Raw genomic sequence first — 25,550 nt, 5'->3', positions numbered from 1 at the left:
GTCTTGGTGTGAGCTTTCAGGCGCCTCAGATTGAAGAGACTGCCATCCGTGCGGTACCAGATGTAAACAGCGTCTTCATTGTTGAGGTCTTCATGTATATAAAGATATAATGTAAAAGAAATAGGTATAATTATTCTAGAATAATTTACTTGTTTCATTTTAAGAGACCCATGATAACCGGACACTGTTCATCAATTCCATAGCCTGCAGGAAGAAGCTGTTTCCCCGCCTGACCATCCAGTCCTGTACCTCCTTCCTGATGGTAGTGAGTCAAAGATACTGTGTGCTGGATGGTAGGGTTCCTCATTAATTCTTTTGAGCCCTATTTAGGCAATGCTCCCAGTCAATGTCATCAATTGAGCAAAGTGAGACCCCACTGATCTTCTTGGGTGTTTTAATGATCCTCTGTATTGAATTCCAGTCTGATGCTTTGCAGCTACCATACCACACTTGCATTTTGGAAGGATAAACCAAGAAAGGACATACATAGTAAGTGGTCAGGCACTGAGGTAGAACAGAGGGATCTGGGAATACAGGTACATAATTCTCTGAATGTGGCATCACAGGTGGGTGGGGTGGTAAAGAGAGCTTTTGGCCTTCATAAATCAAAGTGTGGAGTATAGGAGTTGGTATGTTAGGGTAATGTTGTATAAGACATTGGTGTGGCCAATTTTGGAGTATTGTGCGGAGTTTGGTCACCTAACTACAGGAAAGATATCAATAAGCTAGAACGAATGCAGAAAAGATTTATTACGATGTTGCCTGGTCTTCACGAACTAAATTACAGGAGTTTAGAAGAATGAGGGGAGATTTGATCGAGGTATTTAAAATTATGAGGGGGATAGACAGAGTAAATCTAGGTAGGCTTTTTCCACTGAGGGTTGGTGAGATACAAACCAGAGGTCATGGGTTCAGGGTGAAAAGTTTAGGGGGAACTTCTTCACACAGAGAGTGGTGGGAGTGTGGAACAAGCTGCCAGCTGGAGTGTGAATGTGGGCTCAATTTTAACATTTAGGAAGAATATGGATAGGTATATATGGATGGGAGAGGTATGGAGAGCTATGGATTGGGTTCAGGTCAGTGGGACGAGGCAGAAAAAATGGTTTGGCACAGATTAGAAGGGCCGAAGGGGCCACTTTAGTGGTGTAATGTTCTATGGTTCATCCATTATATACACATCAAGGATCATTGTGCTTTCCACTCTCTCAACACAACCATTGATGTGTAGTGGTCACTCTTTGTCCTCCTGAGGTCCACAATCATCTCCTTTGTCTCGTTCACCTAGAGACCCGAGTTGTTGTTTTTACACCATTTTACGAGCTGCCTAACCTCTTCTCTGCATTGTGATTCATCATTGTTGCCACCGAGGCCAATTACTGTTGTGCCCTTCACAAACTCACAATTCTGTTTCAACTGAAAATGGCTGAGATGCGCCAGTGGTCAGCATGATGGGGCTTCAGGTTTTACCGCCAACCCAGACTGACTGCTCTTTCGGTCAAGAGGTTCAGAATCCAGTTTCAGCGAAGGGTGCTGTGTCCCAGCGGAGACAGTTTACCCATCAGCCTCTGAGCTGTGATTGCGTTGAACGCTGAGCTGAAGTCAATGAACGACAGCTTGGTGTATGAGGCATGGTTCTCTGGGTGGATCCAGATGGAGTGGGGGGTTTGGACGTTGATAAACTGGAACAGATACAATGAGGATTGATGTGTTCCATTAGCAGTTGTTCAAAGTACCACAATGGTAGAGGTCAGTGAGCGGTAATTGTTTAGTCCCCTCTCTCTCGGCACCAGGATGGCGATGGCTGCCTTGAATCCTATGGGGATAGTGGATCGCTGCAGTGGGATGTTGAGGATGTTCCTCAGCCGCATCACTTGCATGTGTAAAATCCATGTTCACTCCTGTCTGAGCAACTTCCTGTGCATCTCTCCCCCTCCGACTATTTGCAATAATTCACTGAGTGATATTCGAAAATCTCACTAACTCCACTTTTATCTTCCTCAGAGAGGCTTGCTGTAAGCCCTTCACCTCACCACAATCCCAGTTCCCCCTTCCCCTTTTAAACGCACCTGGGTCACTGAAGGATTCTTTGCTCAAGGTCTCGTCTCAGTGTCTACAGTGTTTCTACATTGCACTGCTCCATTAAAAAAATAATTAAATCTGTAGGGGCAATAACAGAGCAATGTAAAACTAGGCACATGGAATACCCCATTACAGGCTTTGGAAAGGGGACGGAAGGTTTCCCAGGATGTTGCCTGATTTAGAGGGCATGAGTTATGGGGAGAGATTGAAAGAAAGTTGGGTTGTTTTCTCTGGAGCGCAGGGGGCTGAGGGGAGACCGGAGAGATGTGGATAAAATCATGAGGGGCTTCAATAGGGTGGACACTCAGGATCTTTCCCCCAGGGTAAAAGCATCACACAACAGAGGACATGTGTTTAAGGTGAGGGGAAGCAAGTTCAAATGAGGTGTATATTTTATAGAGGGGTGGGCGTCCAGGAGCAGCAGTGGAAGCAGATACAAAAGTAGAGAAGATGGAGAGATAGCTGAGCAGCAGAGTTCTAGTTTGATTGGGACATCATATTCAGCACAAACATGTGGGCCGAAAGGCCTGTTCCTGTAACATGATTGCCAGGAAACACTGGCAGTCAGTGGGGCCCATGATTGGGGTTTCACTGTATCACTGCTCCCTGCTCCTCTTGCCGCTTGACTTCTGTACTCTCCATGGTCTCCGTGTCGCTCACCTGAGAATCTTACAGGTCCCTGGTTTGAAGCTTCCTGTTCCAGGTTACCTTTCTTTCCTAGGCATGTGTAGGGGCACCATAAACTGCGTTCACTCAGAGGTTCACAGCATGGAAAAAGGCCATGAGCCAGCATCGCCAAAATCAACTCAAGTTTATTGTCATCTGATTGCACAAGCATTCTCTGGTCCTCGGTGCAAAACATGCAGACACCCAACCAGACATAACACATACACATGCAGGACAAGTATTTCATATATACAAATAAATATTGTTTTATGAATATTGAGAGTCTCAGAGGGTTAGTGTGAGCAGTTGCTTTGGTCGTTCACCATTCTCACTACCTGTGGGAAGAAGCTGTTCCTCAGCCTGGTGGTGCTGGCTCTGATACTCCTGTATCTCTTCCCAGATGGAAGCAGCTGAAAGATGGGGACTTCAGTGATTTTGTACACCCTCTTCAGACAACAATCCTGGTAGATCATGTCAATGGAGGGGGAGGGAGACTCCAGTGATCCTCTCTGCCACTCTTGTGGTCCTGTGGATTGACCTCTGATCTATTTCTCTGCAGCAACTGTACCACACCGTGATGCAGCCAACCAGGGCGCTCTTGAAAGAGCTCCTGTAGAAGGCTGACATAGCTAAAAATATACTCAACTGACCAATTAACCCACGAGGTTTTGGAATGAGCATTGCTAAATTCATAAAGCTGTTCTTGAGGTTTCGAAGACAACCTCTTCAAAGTGCATTTCTAAGATGGCCACTGAGGTCATTGTCAGTGTTTAATAAGATGATGTATGGACGGCCATTAAAGACATGACCAAGTTCCGTGCTGAAGCAGCATTTTCAAGTGCAAATTGACAGTTATCATTCGGGAATACACATGCAGGATGGCCACATACAAGGCATCAGAGGTTGTCTACCTCAGCTGGTGTCATTTGCATCCCTCCAAACTTTTCCTGTCCATTTGAAAATTGGAGAGAGTTTCTTTACGGCCAGTAACTAATGCTGTTTGATATTTTGAAACTACCTGATAAAGATAATGTCTCCCCTGCACTGGGATGGAAGGAGTTTTAATGTCCTGGTGTAAAGTCTTTGAAGCCTTGTGCTGATTCACATGGCAGTAGGTGAAACAGAACATTGTTTGGATGTGCTACAGTCACTAGGAGTGCAGGTCAGTCACTGGAGGAGAGAGAGTTAATGAGAGATGAGAGAGGATTACATTAAGAAGGCTGGATGGGGTAGTTTGTTAAGTGTGTTCAGGAAAGTTTTTTGTATCAATACGTAGAAGAACCGACTTGAGAGGGGACAGGGGACAGTATTGGATCTCCTATTAGGGAACGAGATAGATCAAGTGACAGAGGTTTGTGTTGAGGAACACTTTGGGTCTAGTGATCACAATACTATCAATATTAGGCAAGGAAAGCAAAAGAATAGAGGTGGGCCAAAGGTGGAGATTCTTGATTGGAAGAAAGGAAATTTCAAGGGGATGAGAAAAGATTTGGAGGGTGTGTATTTTCAGGGAAGAATGTAGCAGATAAATGGAGGATATTCAAAGGAGAAGTTCTGAGAGCGCAGAGCTGATATGTCCCCATGAGGATTAAAGGAAAAGTTAGAAATTGTAGGGAGCCTTGGTTTTCAAAAGATATTGGGAACTTGGTTTGGAGGAAGAGGGATGTGTACAACAGGTATAAACAGGAGAGAATGGTTGAAAAAAAATCTTAAGAAAGAAATTAGAAAGGCTAAAATGAGATATGAAGCTACTTTGGCAGTAAAAGAATCCAAAGGGTTTCTATAGGTACATTAAAAGTAAAAGAATAGTGAAGGATAAAATTGGACCCTGTGAAAATGAAGGGGGTAGGCTCCGTGTAAAGCCAGAGGAGATGGTGAAATTTTAAACATTTTTTTTCCTTCAGTATTCACTAAGGAAAGAATATTGAACCAGATGAAGTGAAGAAATATAGTAGGGAGCTCATGGATAATATAAGAATTAATGAGGAGGTAGTGTTGGCTATATTGAAAAAGATCAAAGTGGATAAATATTCAGGTCCTGACAAAATATTCTCTAGGAACCTGAAGGGGATTAGTGAACAAATAGTGGGAGCATTGACAGAAATATTTAAAATGTCACTGGCCACAGTAATGGAGGCCTGGAGGGTGGCTCATATTGTTCTGCTGTTCAAAAAAAGGATCCAAAAGTAGTCCTAGTAATTATAGGCCAGTAAGTCTGACGTCGGTGGGTGAATTAATGGAAAGTGTTCTTAGAGATGGAATGTACAACTATTTGGAAGGACAGGGATTGATTCGGAGTAGTCAGCATGGTATTGTACGTGGTAGATCATGTCTAACAAATCTTATAGAGTTTTTACAGGAGGTTACTAAAAAGGTTGATGAGGGGAAGGTGGTGGATGTTGTCTATTTGGACTTTAGTAAGGCTTTTGATAAGGTTCCCCATAAAAGGTTAGTAAGGAAGGTGGAAGCATTAGATATTAATGATGAAGCAATGGTTGGATGGGAGATGCCAGAGAGTAGTGGTGGAAAATTGTTTGTTGAATTGGAGGCCGGTGACGATGGGAGTGCCTCAGGGATCAGTACTAGGTCCACTGCTGTTTGTCATATATATATTAATGATCTACATGGCAAACTGGATTAGTAAATTTGCAGATACAAAGGTTGACAGTGTTGTGGACAGTGAGGAAGATTATCAAAGCTTACAGGGTGATAAAGGACAGTTAGAAGAGTGGGCTGAAAGATGGCAGATGGAGTTTAATATTGACAACTGTGAGGTGTTACATTTTGGTAGGACTAATCAAAATAGGACATACACGTTAAATGGTAGACAATTGAGGAGTGCAGTGGGACAAAGGGATTTAGGAGTCATGGTTCATAATTCTCTGAAAGTTGAATTGGATAGGATGGTGAAGAAGGTATTTAATATGTTGGCTTTCATAAATATAGAACACAGGAGTTGGGATGTTACATTGAAATTGTATAAGGCATTGGTGAGGCCAAATTTGGAATATTGTGTGCAGTTTTGGTCGCCGAATTACAGGAAGGATATAAACAGTATAGAGAGAGAGTGCAGAGGAGGTCTACGAGAATATTGCTGGGGTTTCAGGGTTTAAGTTACAGGGAACAGTTGAGCAGGCTGGGACTTTAGTCCCTGGAGCGTAGAAGGTTGAGGGGTAATTTGATAGAGGTATTCAAAGTTATAAGGGGGACAATAAGGATAGAGTCAATGTGGATTGGCTTTTTCCACTGAGAGTGAGGGAGATTCAAACAAGAGGGCATGGATTGAGAGTGAAAGGGGAAAAATTTAAGGGAAACAAAAGGGGGAATTTCTTCATGCAGAGGGTGGTACAAGTGAGATCGATGTTAATATTCAAGGAGAGGTTGGATAGGTATATGGACAGGAGAGGTGTGGAGAGTTATGGGCCCAATGTGAGTTAGTGATTCTGGGTGGGAGAAGATATTTAGCATGGACTAGTAGGGCCAAACTGGCCTGTTTCTATGCTGTAAATGGTTATATGGTTATATATGGTACAGTCTCTGGGACCGGAGTACACCTCCTTAGGACTGTGACACTGGGAGTATTCTCACTGACACTGGGACTGGGCTCAGTCACCAGACATGGGTGCATTTGTTGTATGATAGAGCCCTCGGGTGTGAGGGATACAGTGGGGTACAGATATGGTCCAGCCACAGTGAGTGAAATATTGTCAGTCACTGACCTCACCTTTCGTTGCTCCTGGGACTGAGGAAAGGCTTTGTTGTTGAGTGAGGTGCTGAGCATTAGGGTGGTTACTCTCTGGAGTTATAGCAGTCAGCTCACACAGCATGTGGAAACAGGCCCTTCCACTTAACCCCGACCAAAATGTCCCAACCACACTTTTTCCCCACTTGCCTGAATTTTGGCTATGTCCCTTTAACCCAACCCATCCAATTTTTTCTCAACCATTGCAATAGGACCTGCCTCAACCATCTCCTCCAGCAGCCTGTGCCATACACCCACCACCCTCTGTGTAAAACAAAGTTATCTCTCTGGTTCTTGGTAAATCTTTCCTCCTCATCTTAAACCCATGCCTCTGGTTAATGACCCCCTTCTCTGGACAAAAGACTCCCATCTGTTCCTCTCAAGATTTTGGACACCTCTGTGAGATCACCCCTCATCCTCCAGTGCTTCAAGGAATAAAGCCTGGGCCTGCTCAACCTCTCCCTCTGCCTCAGGTTCGAGTCCTGACAACATCCTCGTCAATCTTCTCTGTACCCTCTCCAGCGTGATGACATCTTTCTTGTAGCACAGTGACCAAAACTGAGCATAGTGACCTCACCAACCTCTTATACAACTGCATGAAGACCTCCCAATCTCTCTGCTTGCTGTTTATGTAGCACTCAGGGACACCTGAGGTCCAGGATGGTGCTAAATAATGGGCCTTTCTTTAAGGGCTTCCAACTCCAGTCTTCTATCTGCCCCTTTGCTGCCTGAGTCGCTGTCCAGGGTGCGAAGCGCGTCAAAAGAACCAAAGGCTTGTTGATCCAAACCAAGGCTTTTATTAACTAAAAGACTGGAGCATATCACACGTAGGTTGACCAGTCCACAATGACCTGGTCTGACTAGGAGCAATCCTTTAATAGCTGCCAGTAGGTGTGGCTATGCTCTCAGCCAATCACAGTCATCCTACACTACCATCTGTATATATGTACATATACACATTGGTGATAGAATCTGTACTATCACACAGGGCTACTGGGGTGAGTGTCTCAGTGTGAGATTTTAGTGCGAGACGTGCGATTGTGTTGGTATGAGAAGTGTAGGTGGCTCAGTCTGTGTATGTCGGAGTGTGTGAGTGTATTGGTGTGATTGCAAGTGTGGGAAGTGTGTGTGTGTGTGTTGGTGTGAGAAGTGAGAGTATCAATGTTGTGTGTGTGTGTGTGTGTGTGTGTGTGTTGGTGTGAGAACTGTAAGTGTACAAGTTTGAGAAGTGTGAGTCTATCAGTGTTTTGTGTGTGTGTGTGTGTGTGTGTGTGTGTGTGTGTGTAGTCAGTGTGAGAAGTGCAAATGTACCAGTTTGAGAAGTGTAAGAAGTGTTTCAATATCAAAAGTTTGTATGTCACGTGAGAAGTGTGAGGGTGTTGGTGTGGATGTCTGTGTGTCACTGAGTGTGAGTGGATTGGTGTGAGAAGTGTGAGTGAGTCAGTGTGTCAGTGTATTGATGTGACACATCAGGTCACTCGTCTGAGTGCTACTGGTACCATGTAACCTGTCGCATGGTCAGGTGGTCGGCGACTAAACTGGGTCCCTCACCAGGCTTGCCTAGTGCGGAGGGTGGCTAGACACCCTGCAGGATGAAAAACAAGACCTGTCAAAGGGCAGACAAACCCTCTTGTAGGGTCAACAGCTATCTAGCAAACACGTGCCGTGAAGCAAGGAGAGGGCATCAAAGCTTGGTCTGGCCATTCACTACAACAGAACTTCCCCCAGCCATCTTGGACCTCACCATGCTGCTAGATGTGAGGGGATGTTAAAAGGGTGGGTCCAGACCTGTGCAACTCCCTACTCACCTAAAATCCATTCACACACATTCTGTTCCTTTCTGAGGAGTGGGGTATCCTCATATCCTCATATCATAAGGGTTAAGGGCCAAAACTTTTGAAGTAACATGAGAGGGAGCTTCTTCATTCAGAGAGTGGTGGCTGAGTGGAATGACCTTCCGGAAGAGGTGGTTGCAGCAGGGTCAATTTGGTCATTTAAGAAAATGTTGGATGAGTGCATGGATGTGAGGGGATTGGAGGGTTATGGACAGGGAGCAGGTAGGTGGATGAGAGGAGATCACTTAAATCGGTATGTACGAGAGGGGCCGAGATGGCCTGTTTCCATACTGTAATTGTTTTATAGTTATATATCAAACCCCACAAACTGACTGAAAGGAACCATCGTCGTCCTGTGGGGTGGATGGCCAGAAGAAGAAAAGTATTGATGTGAGAAGTGCCTGTCTGAAAAGTGTGAATGTGCTGGTGTGAGTGTCAGTGTGAGAAGTGTGAGTGTATCAGTGTGAGAAGTGGGAGGGACTTGGTGTGTGTGTCAGCGTGAGGTGTACATGTATCCGTGTGAGGTGAAAGTCTGTCATTGCGAGAAGTGGGAGTGTGTAAAGGTGAAGTATGTGAATGTGCCTGATGCTGAGCTGTGCTCTGTTTCCAGATGGCTGGTGGTGGAGTGCTGGGTGTGGGGATCTGGCTGGCAGTGACCCAGGGGAACTTTGCCACCCTCTCTGCCACTTTCCCCTTTTTATCCGCTGCCAACCTGCTCATCGGCACTGGATCCGTGGCCACGATCATCGGATTTCTGGGATGTGTCGGCGCCATCAAAGAGAACAAGTGTCTGCTGCTGTCCGTGAGTATCTGAGGGCTTTCACACCTGCTTACACTCTTCATGCCCACTCACACCCGTTTACAACTACTGCTCACACTCTTCTCACATCTGCTCCAACTACTGGTCACAGACACTCATACCTGCCCATAATGACCTCAGCTCAGACTCCCCCTTGGGGGCAAGCTCCCTCTTGCCTGATCCTGACTGCCCCAGTCCCCTAGCGCTCTCCGACCTCTGACATGGGGCTATCAGCCTGGAGTAGTGGTCACCCCCAACCTTTTACTGGCAAGCTACAGAATCCCATTGGTCCAAAACATCATGGGTGGGGAGCTCTAGGAGGATGGATTTATGACTGTGGATTGGATCCAGAGTCCAGGTTCACATCACAGGTGGCTATCTCGCTCTCTCATTCGCTCTCTCTCACTTTCTCTCTCTCTCTCTCTCCTTCACCTCCCCTCTCTCCCCCTTCTTTGCCCCATGTTCCTCTTCCCCCTCTCTCCCCCTCCTCTCTCTTCCCCTTTCTCTCTCTTTCTCTCTCTCCCTCCACTCTCTCCCACTTATCTCTTCCCTTCCTCTCTTTCCCCCACACTCTCTTCCCCTCCTTCCCCACCCCCCCGTCCCTCTCCTCTCTCTCCCTCTCTCTCCATTCCCTCCCTCCTTCTCTCTGATGTGCAGTTCTTCGTTCTGCTGCTGTTGATTTTCATAGTGGAGGTGATCGCAGGAATCCTCGTCTGTGTCTACAGAGCTCAGGTAGGACAGGGGGCACCTTCTTGCATGTCTCCAATATTCTCTGACACATCTCCTTGGCACCCCACTCTCCTGCCCCCTGGCTGGGTTGTAAGTATCCACTCCTGAGCATATTGGGAGGTGGACTGACCTCTCCCCACTAACACTGACACCAGGTACAAGGCCCTCTGTCTCCCTGGGACCACATCGGTCATCCTTCACCACCTCACATCGCTTTACCCTCAGTGTCGTGAGAACCATCAGAATACTCAATGGCTGACCCCCCCCACATTCCCCCACACACCATCCTCAGGGATCTAGAATTCAAGGATTCTGCTCCCACTAATCCAGGGACTATGCCAAAGGGGCCTCGATCCTGAGGAGGGGTCCATCTGTATCTGTAGCACTGGGTTGGATATAAATTAAAATACCCTTGTTCAATCTTGGTTTTGTGCTCGGATTTCTGAGCTGAGAGCAAGTTCATTATCAAGCTCAGTGTATCCAACTGCTCCGTCAGACTATTGAGTAGAGAAGTTGGGAGGTCATGTTATAGTTGTATAAAATGACGATGAGGGCACTTGTTAAAAAAAATGTTCACAAACAGCGCAGTAACAGGCCCCTTTGGCCCATGAGCCTGTACCACCCAAATACCCCAATTAACCTATAACCCCTGATACATTTCGGACGGAAGGAGGAAACTGAGAGCCCCGGAGGAACCCCATGCAGACATGGGGAGAACCTACAACTCCTTACAGCTAGTGCGGGATTCAAACTCTGGTTGCTGGTGCTGTAACAGCACTGCAATAACACTGTGCTGCAGGAAAGATGTGGTCAAGCAGGAGACAGCGCAGTAAAGATTTACAAGGATGTTGCTAGGATCCGGGGGCCTGAGCTACAGGGAGGGGTTAAGCAGGCTGCAGCTTTATTCCTTGGAGCATAGGGGGATGAGGGATGATCTCATAAAGGAGTCCAAAATCGCGAGAGGAATTGATCAGGTGAACGTAGGAAGTCTTTGGCCCAGAGTAGGGGAATCAGTAGCCAGATGACATAGGTCACAGGATAGGCTTGTCCCACTGAGGCAGGGAATTAATGGTAGGAAAAGGGAACTATGGTTTTTAAAATTTTTTTTTAATTTTTCACACTATAAACTATATTGACCAAGATACATACATTTTCCTTCTTAAATATATAGTGTCGTTTTCTCCCCCCCTTCCCTCCTCCCCTCCCTCCCTCCCTCCCTCACCTCCCCTCCCATTTATTTAAAGTTCAGAATATAAGATACATTAAACCTGTCAAACAATGTTGTCACTCAATAAAAATAAACAAGAAATTCCACTGAGTCAGTTCTTTTCATTCTCTTCTCCTTCTGTCATTTTAGGTGGTAGATGTCCACAGTAGGTTTTCTCTATTGTGTTTCATGTATGGCTCCCATATTTGTTCAAATATTGTAATGTTATTTCTTAAATTATAGGTTATTTTTTCTAATGGAAAACATTTATTCATTTCTATATACCATTGTTGTATTCTCAAGTTATCTTCTAATTTCCAGGTTGACATAATACATTTTTTTGCCACAGCTAGGGCTATCATAACAAATCTTTTTTGTGCTCCATCCAAATCGAGTCCAAATTCTTTGTTTTTTATGTTACTTAGGAGGAAGATCTCTGGGTTTTTTGGTATATTGCTTTTTGTGATTTTATTTAATATCTGGTTTAGATCTTCCCAAAATTTTTTTACTTTCTCACATGTCCAAATTGCATGAATTAATACCATATAACCATATAACCACGTACAGCACAGAACAGGCCAATTCGGCCCTACTAGTCCATGCCGTAGCAAATCCCCACCCTCCTAGTCCCACTGACCAGCACCCGGTCCATACCCCTCTAGTCCCCTACTATCCATGTAACGATCCAGTCTTTCCTTAAATGTAACCAATGATCCCGCCTCGACCACGTCTGCCGGAAGCTCATTCCACATCCCAACCACCCTCTGCGTAAAGAAATTTCCCCTCATGTTCCCCTTATAATTTTCCCCCTGCAATCTCAAACCATGGCCTCTGGTTTGAATATCCCCCTTTCTTAATTGAAAAAGCCTATCCACATTTACTCTGTCTGTCCCTTTTAAAATCTTAGACACCTCTATCAAGTCCCCTCTCAATCTTCTATGCTCCAGAGAAAAAAGCCCAAGACTGCTCAACCTTTCTCTGTAACTCAAACCCTGACATCCTGTCAACATTCTCGTGAACCTTCTCTGCACTCTCTCTATTTTGTTTATATCCTTCCTATAATTTGGTGACCAAAACTGCACACAGTATTCCAAACTTGGCCTCACCAATGTGTTGTACAATTTCATCATAACATCCCAACTCTTGAATTCAATACTCCGATTTATGAACGCCAACATTCCAAATGCCTTCTTCACCACTCAATCTACCTGAGTATCAACTTTGAGGGTACTATTTACCATAACTCCTAAATCCCTTTGTTGCTCTGCACTCCTCAGTTGTCTATCATTCAATGTGTATGACCTATTTAGATTTGCCTTTCCAAAATGCAACACTTCACACTTATCCGTATTAAATTCCATCAGCCATTTCTCAGCCCTCTCCTCTAGCTTTCCTATAACTCTTTTTAAGCTACGGTAATCTTCCTCACTGCCCACAATACCACCAATCCTTGTGTCATCCGCAAACTTGCTTATCCAGTTCTCTATCCCTACATCCAGATCGTTAATATATATAACAAATAATAGTGGACCCAGGACCGAACCCTGAGGAACTCAACTAGTCACCGGCCTCCAATTGGACAAACAATTTTCTACCACTACTCTCTGACACCTTCCATCCAACCACTGCTGAATCCATTTCACTACCTCCTTATTTATACCTAATGCCTCCACCTTTTTTCCTAACCTCCTGTGGGGAACTTTGTCAAAAGCTTTACTAAAGTCCAAATAGACAACATCCACAGCTTTCCCTTCATCAACCTTTTTTGTAACCCCCTCGAAGAACTCAATCAGGTTTGTCAAGCATGATCTACCCCTGACAAAACCATGCTGACTACTCCCTATCAATCCTTGTACCTCCAAAAATTTGTAAATAGCATCCCTCAGAACACTTTCCATCAACTTGCCCACCACAGACGTCAGACTTATAGGCCTATAATTCCCAGGTTTGCATTTGAACCCTTTCTTAAACAGAGGAACCACATACGCCACCCTCCAATCCTTTGGTACCACCCCCGTGGCCAGTGACATCCTAAATAACTCTGTTAATGGCCCCACTAACATATAAGGATAACCTCCTCGGTTATCCTTATATGCTTCATGACCTCCCCACTATTTTTCTTTACTTCAACTGGTTCAACATTTTTTTCCCTAGTGAATACCGAGGCAAAGAAATCATTCAAAATTTCCCCCATTTCCTCAGACTTCTCACTCAGCCTACCCTTGCTATCTACAAGGGGTCCAATTTTATCTCTCACTAATCTTTTACTTTTAATGTACTTATAGAAACCCTTTGGATTTATTTCTACTCTGTCAGCCAAAGCCTCTTCATGCCTTTTTTTTGGCCTTTCTAATTTCTTTCTTAAGATTCCTTCTACACTCCTTGTAGTCCTCCTTCAACTTCTCAGCTCCCTGCTCTTTATACCTCTTGTACACCTCCCTTTTTCTCCTAACCAAATTTCTAATATTCCTCAAAAACCAATGCTCCCTATGACTTCCAGCCTTTCCTTTGATCCAGATTGGGACATAACTACTCTGTACCCTCAAAATTTCTTTTTTGAATATCCTCCATTTTTCATTAACATCCTTACCTGAAAATATCCTGTCCCACTCAATACTCCCCAAATCCCTTCTTATTCCACGAAATTTGCTCTTTTCCAATCCAGAAACTCAACTTTAGGCCTCTCCTTGCTCTTCCTTAAAACTACCCCAAAACTAACAGAATTATGGTCACTAGACCCAATTGGTTCTCCAACATTAATGTCCGCTACCTGACCTAGCTCGTTCCCTAACAGGAGATCCAGTATTACACCATCCCGAGTCGGTTCTTCTACTAACTGATTTAGAAAACAATCCTGAACATATTTAATGAACTCCAGCCCATCCAGCCCTCTAACCGTATGGGTATCCCAATCAATGTGTGGGAAGTTAAAATCTCCCATGATCACTACCCTATGATTTTCACACATATACGTTATCTCCCTACAAATTTGTTCCTCTAATTCCCTTGGCCCATTTGGTGGTCTGTAATACACCCCTATTAGCATCCTCTTGCCTCCTCCACCCCTCAATTCCACCCAAACAGCCTCACTGGTCGATCCCTCCATACCATCCTGCCACCTCACGGCAGTAATGTCCTCCCTAACAAGCAGAGCAACTCCTCCTCCTTTTTTACCCCCTGATCTATCACATCTAAAACAAATGTATCCCAGAACATTAAGTTGCCTGTCCTGCCCCTCCTGTAGCCAGGTCTCATTAATTGCCATAATATCGTGACCCCAAGTATCTATCCATGCTCTCAGCTCATCTACCTTGTTCACTATGCTTCTTGCATTAAAATATATGCATCTCAGAGAATGACCCTCACATATATTCTCTTTTTTACCTTCTACCCTAATCTCCATCCTACCTTTGTTATCTTTTTTATTCCTAGCTAGGTGGCCATACTCCCTGGACACTGCTCTCACCCTTTGTTCCCCACCCCCCTGCCAAACTAGTTTAAACCTACCCCACAGCTCTAGCAAATCTACTTGCCAGCACATTGGCCCCCCTCCAGTTCAAGTGGAGTCCGTCCCTCTTGTACAGGTCCGACCTTCCCCAGAAGAGATCCCAATGATCCAGAAATCTTATCCCTTGCCCCCTGCACCATCTCTTTAGCCACGCATTCATCCTCCTATTTCTACCCTCACTAGCGCGTGGCACCGGCAGCAGTCCAGAGATTACTACCTTGGAGGTCCTGTTTTTTAACTTCCTACCTAATTCCACATAATCCTGTTTCAGGACCTCATCCCCACTTCTAGCTAAGTCATTGGTCCCCACATGGACCACAACTTCTGGCTGTTCACCTTCCCCTTGCTGAATGCTATGAACTCGATCAGAGATATCCCTGACCATGGCACCAGGGAGGCAACAGACCAACCTGGATCCCTGATCTTGTCCCACAAACCTTCTGTCTGTCCCTCTGACTAATGAGTCCCCAACTACAACAATCCTATTCTTATCCTTCTTTCCCTTCTGAACCTCAGGGGCAGCCCCTGTGCCAGTTACCTGACCCCCATGACTTGTCCCTGATAGGCTGTTCCCCCCAACAGTATCCAAAGCCAAATACATGTTGCTGAGGGGCACTTCCACAGGGGTACTCTGCACTGGCGCTCTCCCTCCTTTCCTCACAGTCACCCAATTCCCTGACTCCTGCCTTCTAGGGGTGACTGTCTCCCTGTAACTCCTCTCTATCACTGCCTCTGCTTCCCTTATGATCCTCAGTTCATCCAATTGCAGCTCAAGCTCCCCAACACGGTCACTCATTATATGCAATTGGATGCACCTTTTGCAGGTGTAGTCATCAGGAACAGCTGTGCAGTCTCTGACTTCCCACATCCCACAATTAGAGCACTTAACTACCCCAACTGACTCAATTTCCTCCTTTCTTACTATAATACCCTTTACTAATAAGCTCATTCTTAGCCCCTGCTCACCGAAGTCCCTTGAACCAAAGTCCCCACTCCTTCACTGGGCCACTCACTCACTGCGCCGCTCCTCGCTGGCCGCTCCCCCCTTTTCTACTCCTTTTATTTACCCCTTACCAATTAACCCCAATTAACTCCCGGCTCCTCCTCCTCCTCTCACCCGACACCAGGCACTGACTCACTGTCTCCTCCGACCCCGAGTCTGACCTGTTGTTGTTCCCATTTCCTCTTTACAGCGAAAACATCTGTCAGATACTGTTGGGTCCCATTTATTTCACTTTTGAGGTGTAATGTATAGCCTGTGTATCCATTTATATTGTATCATACGTAACCTCGTATTTATTGTATTTCTCATCGTTCCAGAGCATAACTTCTCCCATGTTTCCTTTTTTATCTTTATATTTAAATCTTGTTCCCATTTTTGTTTAGTTTTACCATTTGTTTCCTCATTCTCCTTTTCTTGCAGTTTAATATACATGTTTATTACAAATTTTTTGATTATCATTGTGTCTGTAATCACATATTCAAAATTACTTCCCTCTGGTAACCTCAGACTGCTTCCCAATTTGTCCTTCAAGTAGGATTTCAGTTGGTAGTATGCCAACACTGTATCGTGAGTTATATTATATTTATCCTTCATTTGTTCAAAGGATAATAATTTATTTCCCGAAAAACATTTTTCTATTCTTTTGATCCCTTTTTTCTCCCATTCTCTAAAGGAAAGGTTATCTATTGTAAAAGGGAGTAGCTGATTTTGCGTCAGTATTAGTTTTGGTAGTTGGTAATTTGTTTTATTCCTTTCTACATGAATCTTCTTCCAAATTTTGAGCAGATGATGCAATACTGGAGAATTCTACGTTGTACCAATTTTTCATCCCATTTATGTAATATATGTTCAGGTATATTCTCCCCTATTTTATCTAGTTCTAATCTAGTCCAATCTGGCTTTTCCCTTGTTTGATAAAAATCTGTTAGGTATCTTAATTGTGCGGCTCTATAATAATTTTTAAAGTTTGGTAGTTGTAAGCCTCCTTGTTTATACCATTCTGTTAATTTATCTAGTGCTATCCTCGGTTTCCCCCCGTTCCATAAAAATTTCTTTATTATTTTCTTTAACTCCTTGAAGAATTTCTCTGTTAAGCGTATTGGTAATGTCTGAAATAGATATTGTATCCTTGGGAAAATGTTCATTTTAATACAGTTTATCCTTCCTATCAGTGTTAGTGGTAAGTCTTTCCAATGCTCTAAATCGTCTTGTAATTTTTTCATTAATGGATGGTAATTGAGTTTATATAGATGGCCGAGGTTTTTATTTATTTGTATACCTAGATATCGCATTGCTTACATTTGCCATCTGAATGGTGATTCTTTCTTAAATTTTGAGAAATCCGCATTATTCATTGGCATTGCTTCACTTTTATTTGCGTTAATCTTGTACCCAACACTTCTCCATATTCCTTCAATTTCCTATGTAATTCTTTTATTGATATTTCTGGATCTACTAAGTATATTATAATGTCATCTGCAAATACACTCATTTTATATTCCTTGTCTTTTATTTTTATCCCTTTTTTTTATTTTCAGTTCTTATCAGTTCTGCTAGTGGTTCTATGGCTAACGCGAACAATAAGGGAGATAGTGGGCATCCCTGCCTAGTTGATCTGCTTAAGTTAAATTGTTTTGATATATATCCATTTACTGTCACTTTCGCCAATGGCCCCTTATATAATGCTTTAATCCAATTAATATATTTCTCTGGTAAGCTGAATTTTTGTAGTACTTTGAATAAATAATTCCATTCTACTCTGTCAAAGGCCTTCTCTGCCTCTAAAGCAACCGCTACTTTTGGAGTTTTATTTCCTTCTACTGCATGAATTAAGTTAATAAATTTACAGATATTGTCTGTTGTTCATCTTTTTTTAATAAATCCAGTTTGGTCTAGATTTACTATTTTTGGTACATAGTCGGCTAATCTGTTTGCTACTAGTTTAGCTATTATCTTATAATCTGTGTTAAGTAAAGATATTGGTCTATATGACGCTGGTGCGAGTGCATCTTTCCCTGTCTTTGGTATTACTGTAATTATTGCTGTTTTGCATGAATCTGGTAAGCTTTGTGTTTTATCAATCTGGTTGATTACTTCCAGAAGGGGAGGAATTAATAAATCTTTAAATGTTTTATAGAATTCTATTGGGAATCCATCCTCTCCTGGTGTTTTATTGTTCGGTAGTTTTTTTTATTATCTCCTGTATTTCTTCTATTTCAAATGGTTTTGTTAATTTATTTTGTTCCTGTTTGTAATTTCGGTAGTTCAATTTTAGTTAAAAATTCATCTATTGTGTCTTCTTTCTCTTCGTTTTCAGTTTGATATAATTGTTCGTAGAATTCTCTGAAATTTTCATTAATCTCCGTTGGATTATATGTGATTTGCTTGTCTTTTTTCCTTAATGCCAATACCATTCTCTTAGTTTGTTCTGCCTTAAACTGCCACGCTAGAATTTTGTGTTTTTTCTCCTAGTTCATAATATTTCTGTTTTGTCTTCATTATGTTCTTCTCTACCTTATATGTTTGTAGTGTTTCATATTTTATTTTTTTATCTGCCAATTCTCTTCTTTTAGTTGTGTCTTCCTTCATTGCTAATTCTTTTTCTATATTTGCTATTTCCCTTTCCAACTGCTCTGTTTCCTGATTGTAGTCCTTCTTCATCTTGGTTACATAACTTATTATTTGCTCTCTGATGAACGCTTTCATTGCGTCCCATAGTATAAACTTATCTTTCACTGATTCCGTATTTATTTCAAAGTACATTTTAATTTGTTGTTCAATGAATTCTCTAAAATCCTGCCTTTTATGTAGCATGGAGTTTAATCTCCATCTATACATTCTTGGTGGGATGTCCTCTAACTCTATTGTCAATAACAGGGGTGAGTGGTCCGATATAGTCTAGCTTTATATTCCATTTTCCTAACTCTCTCTTGTTTGCGAGCTGATAACAGGAATAGGTCTATTCTTGAGTATGTTTTATGTCTACCTGAATAATATGAATATTCCTTTTCCTTTGGGTGTTGTTTCCTCCATATATCCAAAAGTTGCATTTCTTGCATCGATTTAATTATAAATTTGGTTACGTTGTTCTTTCTGTTAATTTTTTTCCAAGTTTTATCCGTGTTTGAATCCAAATTAAGGTTGAAATCCCCTCCTATTAGTATGTTCCCTTGCGTGTCTGCTATCTTCAAAAAGATATCTTGTATAAATTTTTGATTTTCTTCGTTAGGTGAATATACATTTAGTAAATTTCAAAACTCCGAATATATCTGACATTTTATCATTACATATCTCCCTGCCAGATCTATTATTTCCTCTTCTATTTTGATTGGTACATTTTTACTGATTAATATAGGTACTCCTCTAGCTTTTGAATTATATGATGCTGCTGTTACATGTCCTATCCAATCTCTCTTTAATTTCTTGTGTTCCACTTCAGTTAAGTGTGTTTCTTGTACGAATGCTATATTAATTTTTTATTTTTTCAGTAAATTTAGCAGTTTCTTCCTTTTGATTTGGTTATGTATTCCATTAATATTTAAAGTCATATAGTTCAACATAGCCATTTCATACTTTGTTTATCTTTCCTTTCCATTTCTTCATCATCACCTTTCTTTCTTATCCATTTCTGCTTTCATTTTTTGAACACATTATAAGACAACATTTCTAAAACATAAAATATTTCCATTATTCTCCTATCTAAAATTTCTTTAACCCCACTATGCCCTCCCCTTCTTGAGTTGCCCTTTGTCCCTTGTCAGGCAACAATATCTCCTCTCTCCATTTGGATTTGTGAATTCACTCGCAAGCGTCAACTGATTTCGCAGTGACCATAACTCTTCCCCACCCAGCTCCCCCCAGAAAAGATTTTAATCTTCATATATAACAAAGGTCACTCTCTTAATTCCCCCCATACTTCCTTTCTTCCCTTTCTTTCCCTTCTTAGTTCTTACCTATACTCTATTTTTTTTTAATATATACATACACACACATATATATATATATATATATATATATATATGTATATATGTATATATACCTACATACACACATACATATAGTTTGTGGTCATTTTTGCTCTCGTTACATATCTTCATCTCTCTGTCTGTTTTGTAGTTGTTCTGCAAATTTTCGTGCTTCCTCCGGATCCAAGAATAGTCTGTTTTGCTGCCCTGGAATAACTATTTTAAGCACCGCTGGATACTTTAGCATAAATTTATATCCTTTTTTCCATAGGATCGTTTTTGCTGTATTAAACTCCTTCCTCTTCTTCAGGAGTTCAAAACTTGTATCTGGATAGAAAAAAATTTTTCGACCTTTGTATTCCAGTGGTTTTTGGTCTTCTCTTACTTTCCTCATTGCTTTCTCCAATATATTTTCTCTTGTTGTATATCTTAGGAATTTTACTAGAGTGGATCTTGGTTTTTGTTGTGGTTGTGGTTTTGGGGCTAATGTTCTGTGTGCCCTTTCTATTTCCATTTCTTCCTGTAATTCTGGTCTTCCTAGGACCCTGGGGATCCATTCTTTTATAAATTCTCTCATATTCTTGCCTTCTTCATCTTCCTTAAGGCACACTATCTTTATATTGTTTCTTCTATCATAATTTTCCATTATATCTATCTTCTGAGCTAACAGCTCTTGTGTCTCTTTAACTTTTTTATCAGATTCTTCTAATTTATTTTTTAAGTCATCTACTTCCATTTCTATGGCTGTTTCTCGTTCTTCCACCTTGTCCACTATATCTGACATGATCATCTCTAATCTATTCATTTTTTCTTCTGTACTTTTTACTCTTCTTTTTATTTCACTGAATTCTTGTGATTGCCATTCTTTTACTGATTCCATAGATTCTTTAAAAAAATATATATCCATGTACTTGTCCTTCCCTTCATCTTCCATTTCTCTGTGTTCTTCCTCTTCTTCTTCTGAGTCCACTCCAGGATCTGTGTCCTTTACCTCTGTCTCTTCTAGTTTTCTTGTTGTTTTGTTTGTTTTATTTTGTTGGGTATTTTTGGTCTTCTTATTTTTACTAGAAGTGTTTTGATGCAGGTCTTCTTCCTCTGGGTTGGTCATCTGTTGTTTCTTTGATTTCTTTTTACTCTCTTCTTTCTTGTTCTCATTATTTTCTATGTTTTCCTTTTGCTGCTTTGTTGTGGTTGTCAATTTCAGCTGTGGAGATCTACTCCTCAGCTGGTCCCCCCTCCCGACAGTGTTAATTTTGTCTTGCGCATCGCGCATGCGCGAGGATTCGTGCATGCGCGGTTGCGCACTTTTGTTTGGCTCCGTGAGCCACTTTTGTAGTCCCGAGTTTGGGGCTTCAACTTACCTTAGGGAGCGGGCTTCTCTCTCCACGGTGGGACTCCTCGCACAGGTAAGGCCTTCACCTTCTTCTTCCAACGTCTTTTCTTCTTCTCTTCTTCCCATTGCTTTTGGCTTTTCTTTCTTCGCTGCCATTTTCTCCACACCTTTACTTTCACTTTATTTTGGTTTTTGTGTTTGTGCCTTTGTTTTTTCACTGTCTTTTTTTTACTTTTCCGGAGAGGGCTGGAGTTCCCCGACCGGCCACTACTCCATCACGTGACTCCTCCCCAAAAGGGAACTATCGTTGACAGGTGAGGCAGCTATTCAAGAGGAAGAAGGTGAGAATTGTATGGTAGCCAGGAAGGAACTTAAGAAAGGACTTGGGATAGCCCAAAGTGGGCATGAGAAGGCCTTGGTAAGAAGGATTAAGGAGAACCCCAAAGTGTTGTATGCCTACGTGAAGAACAGAAGGATGACGAGAATGAAGGTCACTCGAAAGGAGGCTACATGTGCCTGGAGGCAGAGGAGGTTTGGGACGTCCCAAATTATTACTTTGGTTCAGTATTCACCAGAGAAAAGATCAGGGTGAGGTTGGAACAGGCTTGTGCACTGGACCATGTTGAGATTAGGGAAGAAGAAGTGTTGGATCTTCTTAAAAACCTTAAGATTGACAAGTCCCCAGGGCTGGGTGAGATATACCCCAGGTTGCTGTGGGAAGGGAGGAAAGAGAGAGCTGGGGTATTGGCTATGATATTTGAGTCTTCCTTGGCCACAGGGGAGGTGCTAGATGATTGGAGAATAGCAAATATAATGCCCTTGTTTAAAAAAAGTAATAGGGAAAATAATGGGAATTCTAGACTGGTGAGTCTTACATCAGGGGTGTGCAAACTATTGGAGAGAATCCTTTAAGGACAGGATCTTTGAGCATTTGGAGAAGTCCAGTCTACTCAGGGATAGTCAACATGGCCTTGTGAAGGGAAGGTTTTTTGAGGAGGTTACAAAAGAAATTGATGAAAGTAGGGTGGTAGATGTGCTCGACATGGATTTCAGTGAAGCATTTGACAAGATCCCCTATGACATCATGCTTAGACATCATGAGGCATGGGATCCATGGAATCTTGGCTGCGTAGATTAAACATTGACTTGCACGTGAAAAGCAGCGAGTAGTAGTGGATGGAAAATATTCTGCCTGGAGGTCAGTGACTAGAGGAGTTCTGCAGGGATCTGCTCTTCATAATTTTTATAAATGACCTAGATGAAGAAGCAGAAGGATGGGTCAGTAAGTTTGCGGATGATGCAAAGTTTGGAGGAGTTGTGGATGGAGCTGAAGGTTATCGTAGGTTACAAAAGGATGTAGACAAGATGCAGAGTTGGGTGGAAAAGTGGCAGATGGAGCTCAATCCAGATAAGTGTGGGATGATGCATTTTGGAAGGTCAAACCTGAAGGCTGCATTTAGGGTTAATGGTTGAATACTTAGCAGTGTGGAGAATCAGATGGACCTTGAGGGTCCAAATCTATACATCTCTCAAGGTTGCCGCGCAGTTAAGAAGGTCTATGTGATACTGGGCTTCATTGGTCGGGGGGATTAATTCAAGAGTTGAGAGGTCATGTTGCAACTCTACAAACCTCTGGTGAGACCAAGAGTATTGTGTTTAGTTCTGGTCATTATAGGAAAGATGTGGAAGCTACGGAGAGGGTGTAGAGAAGATTTACCAGGATGCTGCCTGGATTGGAAAATAAATCTTATGAGGCAAGGTTAGCAGAACTAGGATTCTCTCTTTGGAACGAAGAAGGATGAGAGGAAACTTAATAGAGGTCTACAAGATTATGAGAGGCATAGATAGGGTGGACGGCCAGCACCTGTTTCCTAGGGCAGGAATTGCAAACACCAGAGGACATATGTACAAAGTGAAGGAAGTTTAAGGGGGGACATCAAGGGTAAGTTTTTTTCACAGAGTTGTGGGTGCCTGGAATGCATTGCCAGAGGTGGTGCTGGAGTCTGAAACATTAGGGGCATTTAAGAGCCTCTTAGACCAACACATGGATGGAAGAAAAGTAGAAGGTTATGAGGTAGGAAGGGTTTCGATTTTTACCTCGTAGGCACAACATCAAGGGCCAAAAGGCCTGTCGTGTGCTGTAATGTTCTAAGTTTACAGTGAGGTGGGGAGGGAGAGAGATTTAACAGGATAACTTTTTATTACACAGAGGATGGTGGGTGTATAAGAAAGGACTACCAGAGGAGATTGTTGAGGGAGGTGCTATTGCAATGTTTTAGAAAAATATGGATAGGACATATTTAAAGGGATGAGCCAAAAGCAGGGAGGTGAGACAAGTGTGGGTGGGGCATTTTGGTTGGCATGGGCCACACCGTCAGACTGGTTGTGACAAAGGGTTCTGACCTGAACCATTTTTTCCACCAATGCTGCTTGACCCGCTTGGTTCCTCCAGCGGGTTGGGTGTTACTCCAGATTCCAGCCTCCATCGTCTCCAACGATGTATTTATTAGTGGTCTGAACTAATGCGAGGGATTCACCAGTGCTCCACAAACTGAATTCAACACAGGCTGTCCTCTCCCATTCACACCAAAAACACATGAGGGTGCAGGCTTATGGGTGAGGTGAGGTATTGCACTTTGGAAGGACTAACCAAGGTAGGGCATACACAGTGAATGGTAGGGCACTTAGAAATGTGGTAGAACAGAGGGATCTGGGAAAACAGATATATTTTGGTGACAATAAACTCAACTTGAAAGTAGTGTCAAAGTCATTTAGGGTCTTAAAGACAGCATTTGGCCTTCAAAAATCGAAGTATTGAGTATAGGAGTTGAGATGTAATGGTGAAATTGTATTAGACATTAGTGAGGCCAAATTTGGTGTAATTTGTGCAGTTTTGGTCACCTAACTACAGGAAATATATCAATAATGTTGAACAAATGCAGAGAAGATTTACTAGTATGTCGATGGGACTTGACGAACTGAGTTACAGGGAAAGGTTGAATAGGTTAGGACTTTATTCCCTAGAGCGTGAGAGAATGAGGGGTGTCTTAAAATTATGATTTTTATAGATGGAGTAAATGCAAGCATGCTTTTCTACTGCTGTTGGGTGAGACAAGAACTCGAGGACATAGGTTAAAGGTGAAAGGTGAAATATTTAAAGGGAACATTCAGGGGAACTTTTTCACACAGAGAGTGGTGAGAGTGTGGAACGAGCTGCCAGCTGAAGTGGTTAATGCAGGCTTGATTTTGACATTAAATAAAACTTTATTGGTTCATGGATAGGAGGAAATGGAGGGCTAGGGTCTGGAGCACAGGTCAATGGGACGAGGCAGAATAATAGTTCAGCACAGAATAGATGGACTGAAGGGCCTGTTTCTATGCTGTAGTGTTCTGTGGGTCTTTGGAACATTAAATGAGCACTTACCTGTGCAAAGTTTGATGATTATTGTTCAAGCAATGGGTGTTGGTGAGTCAACATGAGAGATCACATGCACAGCCATTCCTTTACAGTCCAGAGGGGAGAAGCCACTGAATCTAAATGCTAAATTGGATGAACCAACCAGACATAAATCTGTGACTGGACATTATTTATTACATTACAAACATCTTTATCCATAATCAAGAAAGGGAGGGAGAGGTGGGAACATTGACTCACCAACTCCCATTGCTCGAATAATAATCAACAAACTTCACACAGCTAAGTGCTCATTTAATGTTCCATTATTCTTCGCAATGTACGTTGGTTTGCCAACGTGAGAGTTTGTAGCCCAGTGGCTTATCCCCTACAGGTGGTCTGATAGATCATAATCAGTTCAATGCAGCCTTTGTCAATCTGCCGCATGTAGAATGGAAGCCGTGAAACTCAGCCCCTCTGAATTTAAAGGTTTGTTGTAGAACCTATTAAAGGTTCTCTCATTACTCCATCCCGCCTGGCGAAGGATATCCTATATAGAGATCTCGACCCTATTGGCTGCCGAGGTTTCAGCTGCTCTAGTTGAATGGAACCCAAACTGAGAAATATCCCCTCCAGCCACTCTCATGACCTCCTGCAGCCATCTGGTCAACGTCTGGGGGGGGGGTGTAACCCACTGCTGCGTTTTTTAAAATATTGTATAAAGAGGTATTTCTCATTTAGTTTAATATGTTTTGTACATACAACGTTTCTTTTTAAACATTCCAAAACACATAATCTTTCCTCTTCTTTGTATGCATACAATGAGAATTTTATCCCAATTCTCCCTTGCCTGTTATGTTTCAGCATGTCTGTAACTTGAATGCTTATACAGTCCTCTTCCCAACGGATATCATCCATATGAATACAAGACAAAGTTTGTACCCTCTGGGCTGATGTCAAGGCCACTAACATGATCAACTTATGGTACAGGCTACGTAAATCCAAACTGGAAGTTGGTGACAGTAGCCTTAAATAGTCCAAAACAATCTTTACATCCCAAATTTCCTTATATCGGGGTTCCAGAGAATGCAAGTGGAACACTCCTTTCATAAATCTTTTGATCAGGGGGTAGTTCATCATCTCATGCTCAGTCCTGGAGCATCAAGAAACCAGCCAGTACGCTCTTTGCTCTATTCACTGCGCTGTAGCTGCCCCCCTGCACATAAAATATATCGGTTAAGAAACTCAATACGCCTCTGATAGAGGCTGACTGTTCATTCAGTCCATATT

General features: G+C 42.5%; 1 protein-coding gene across 3 annotated transcripts in view; it reads left to right on the top strand.

The window, feature by feature from the left end:
* Positions 1–25,550, top strand: part of tspan4a (tetraspanin 4a) — a 67,797-nt gene that overhangs the window by 27,127 nt on the left and 15,120 nt on the right. For all 3 annotated transcript variants that reach the window (XM_069895093.1, XM_069895112.1, XM_069895102.1), the window contains 2 exons: positions 8,933–9,124; positions 9,779–9,853. In XM_069895093.1, the coding sequence (XP_069751194.1) occupies positions 8,933–9,124; positions 9,779–9,853 (267 nt within the window). The remainder of the gene's footprint in view (positions 1–8,932; positions 9,125–9,778; positions 9,854–25,550) is intronic.

The sequence above is a fragment of the Narcine bancroftii genome, chromosome 1, assembly GCF_036971445.1.
Source record: "Narcine bancroftii isolate sNarBan1 chromosome 1, sNarBan1.hap1, whole genome shotgun sequence".
Classification (NCBI taxonomy): Eukaryota; Metazoa; Chordata; class Chondrichthyes; order Torpediniformes; family Narcinidae; genus Narcine; species Narcine bancroftii.
Note: the sequence above shows the minus strand (reverse complement) of the source record. Positions and strands in the feature narration are given on the sequence as shown.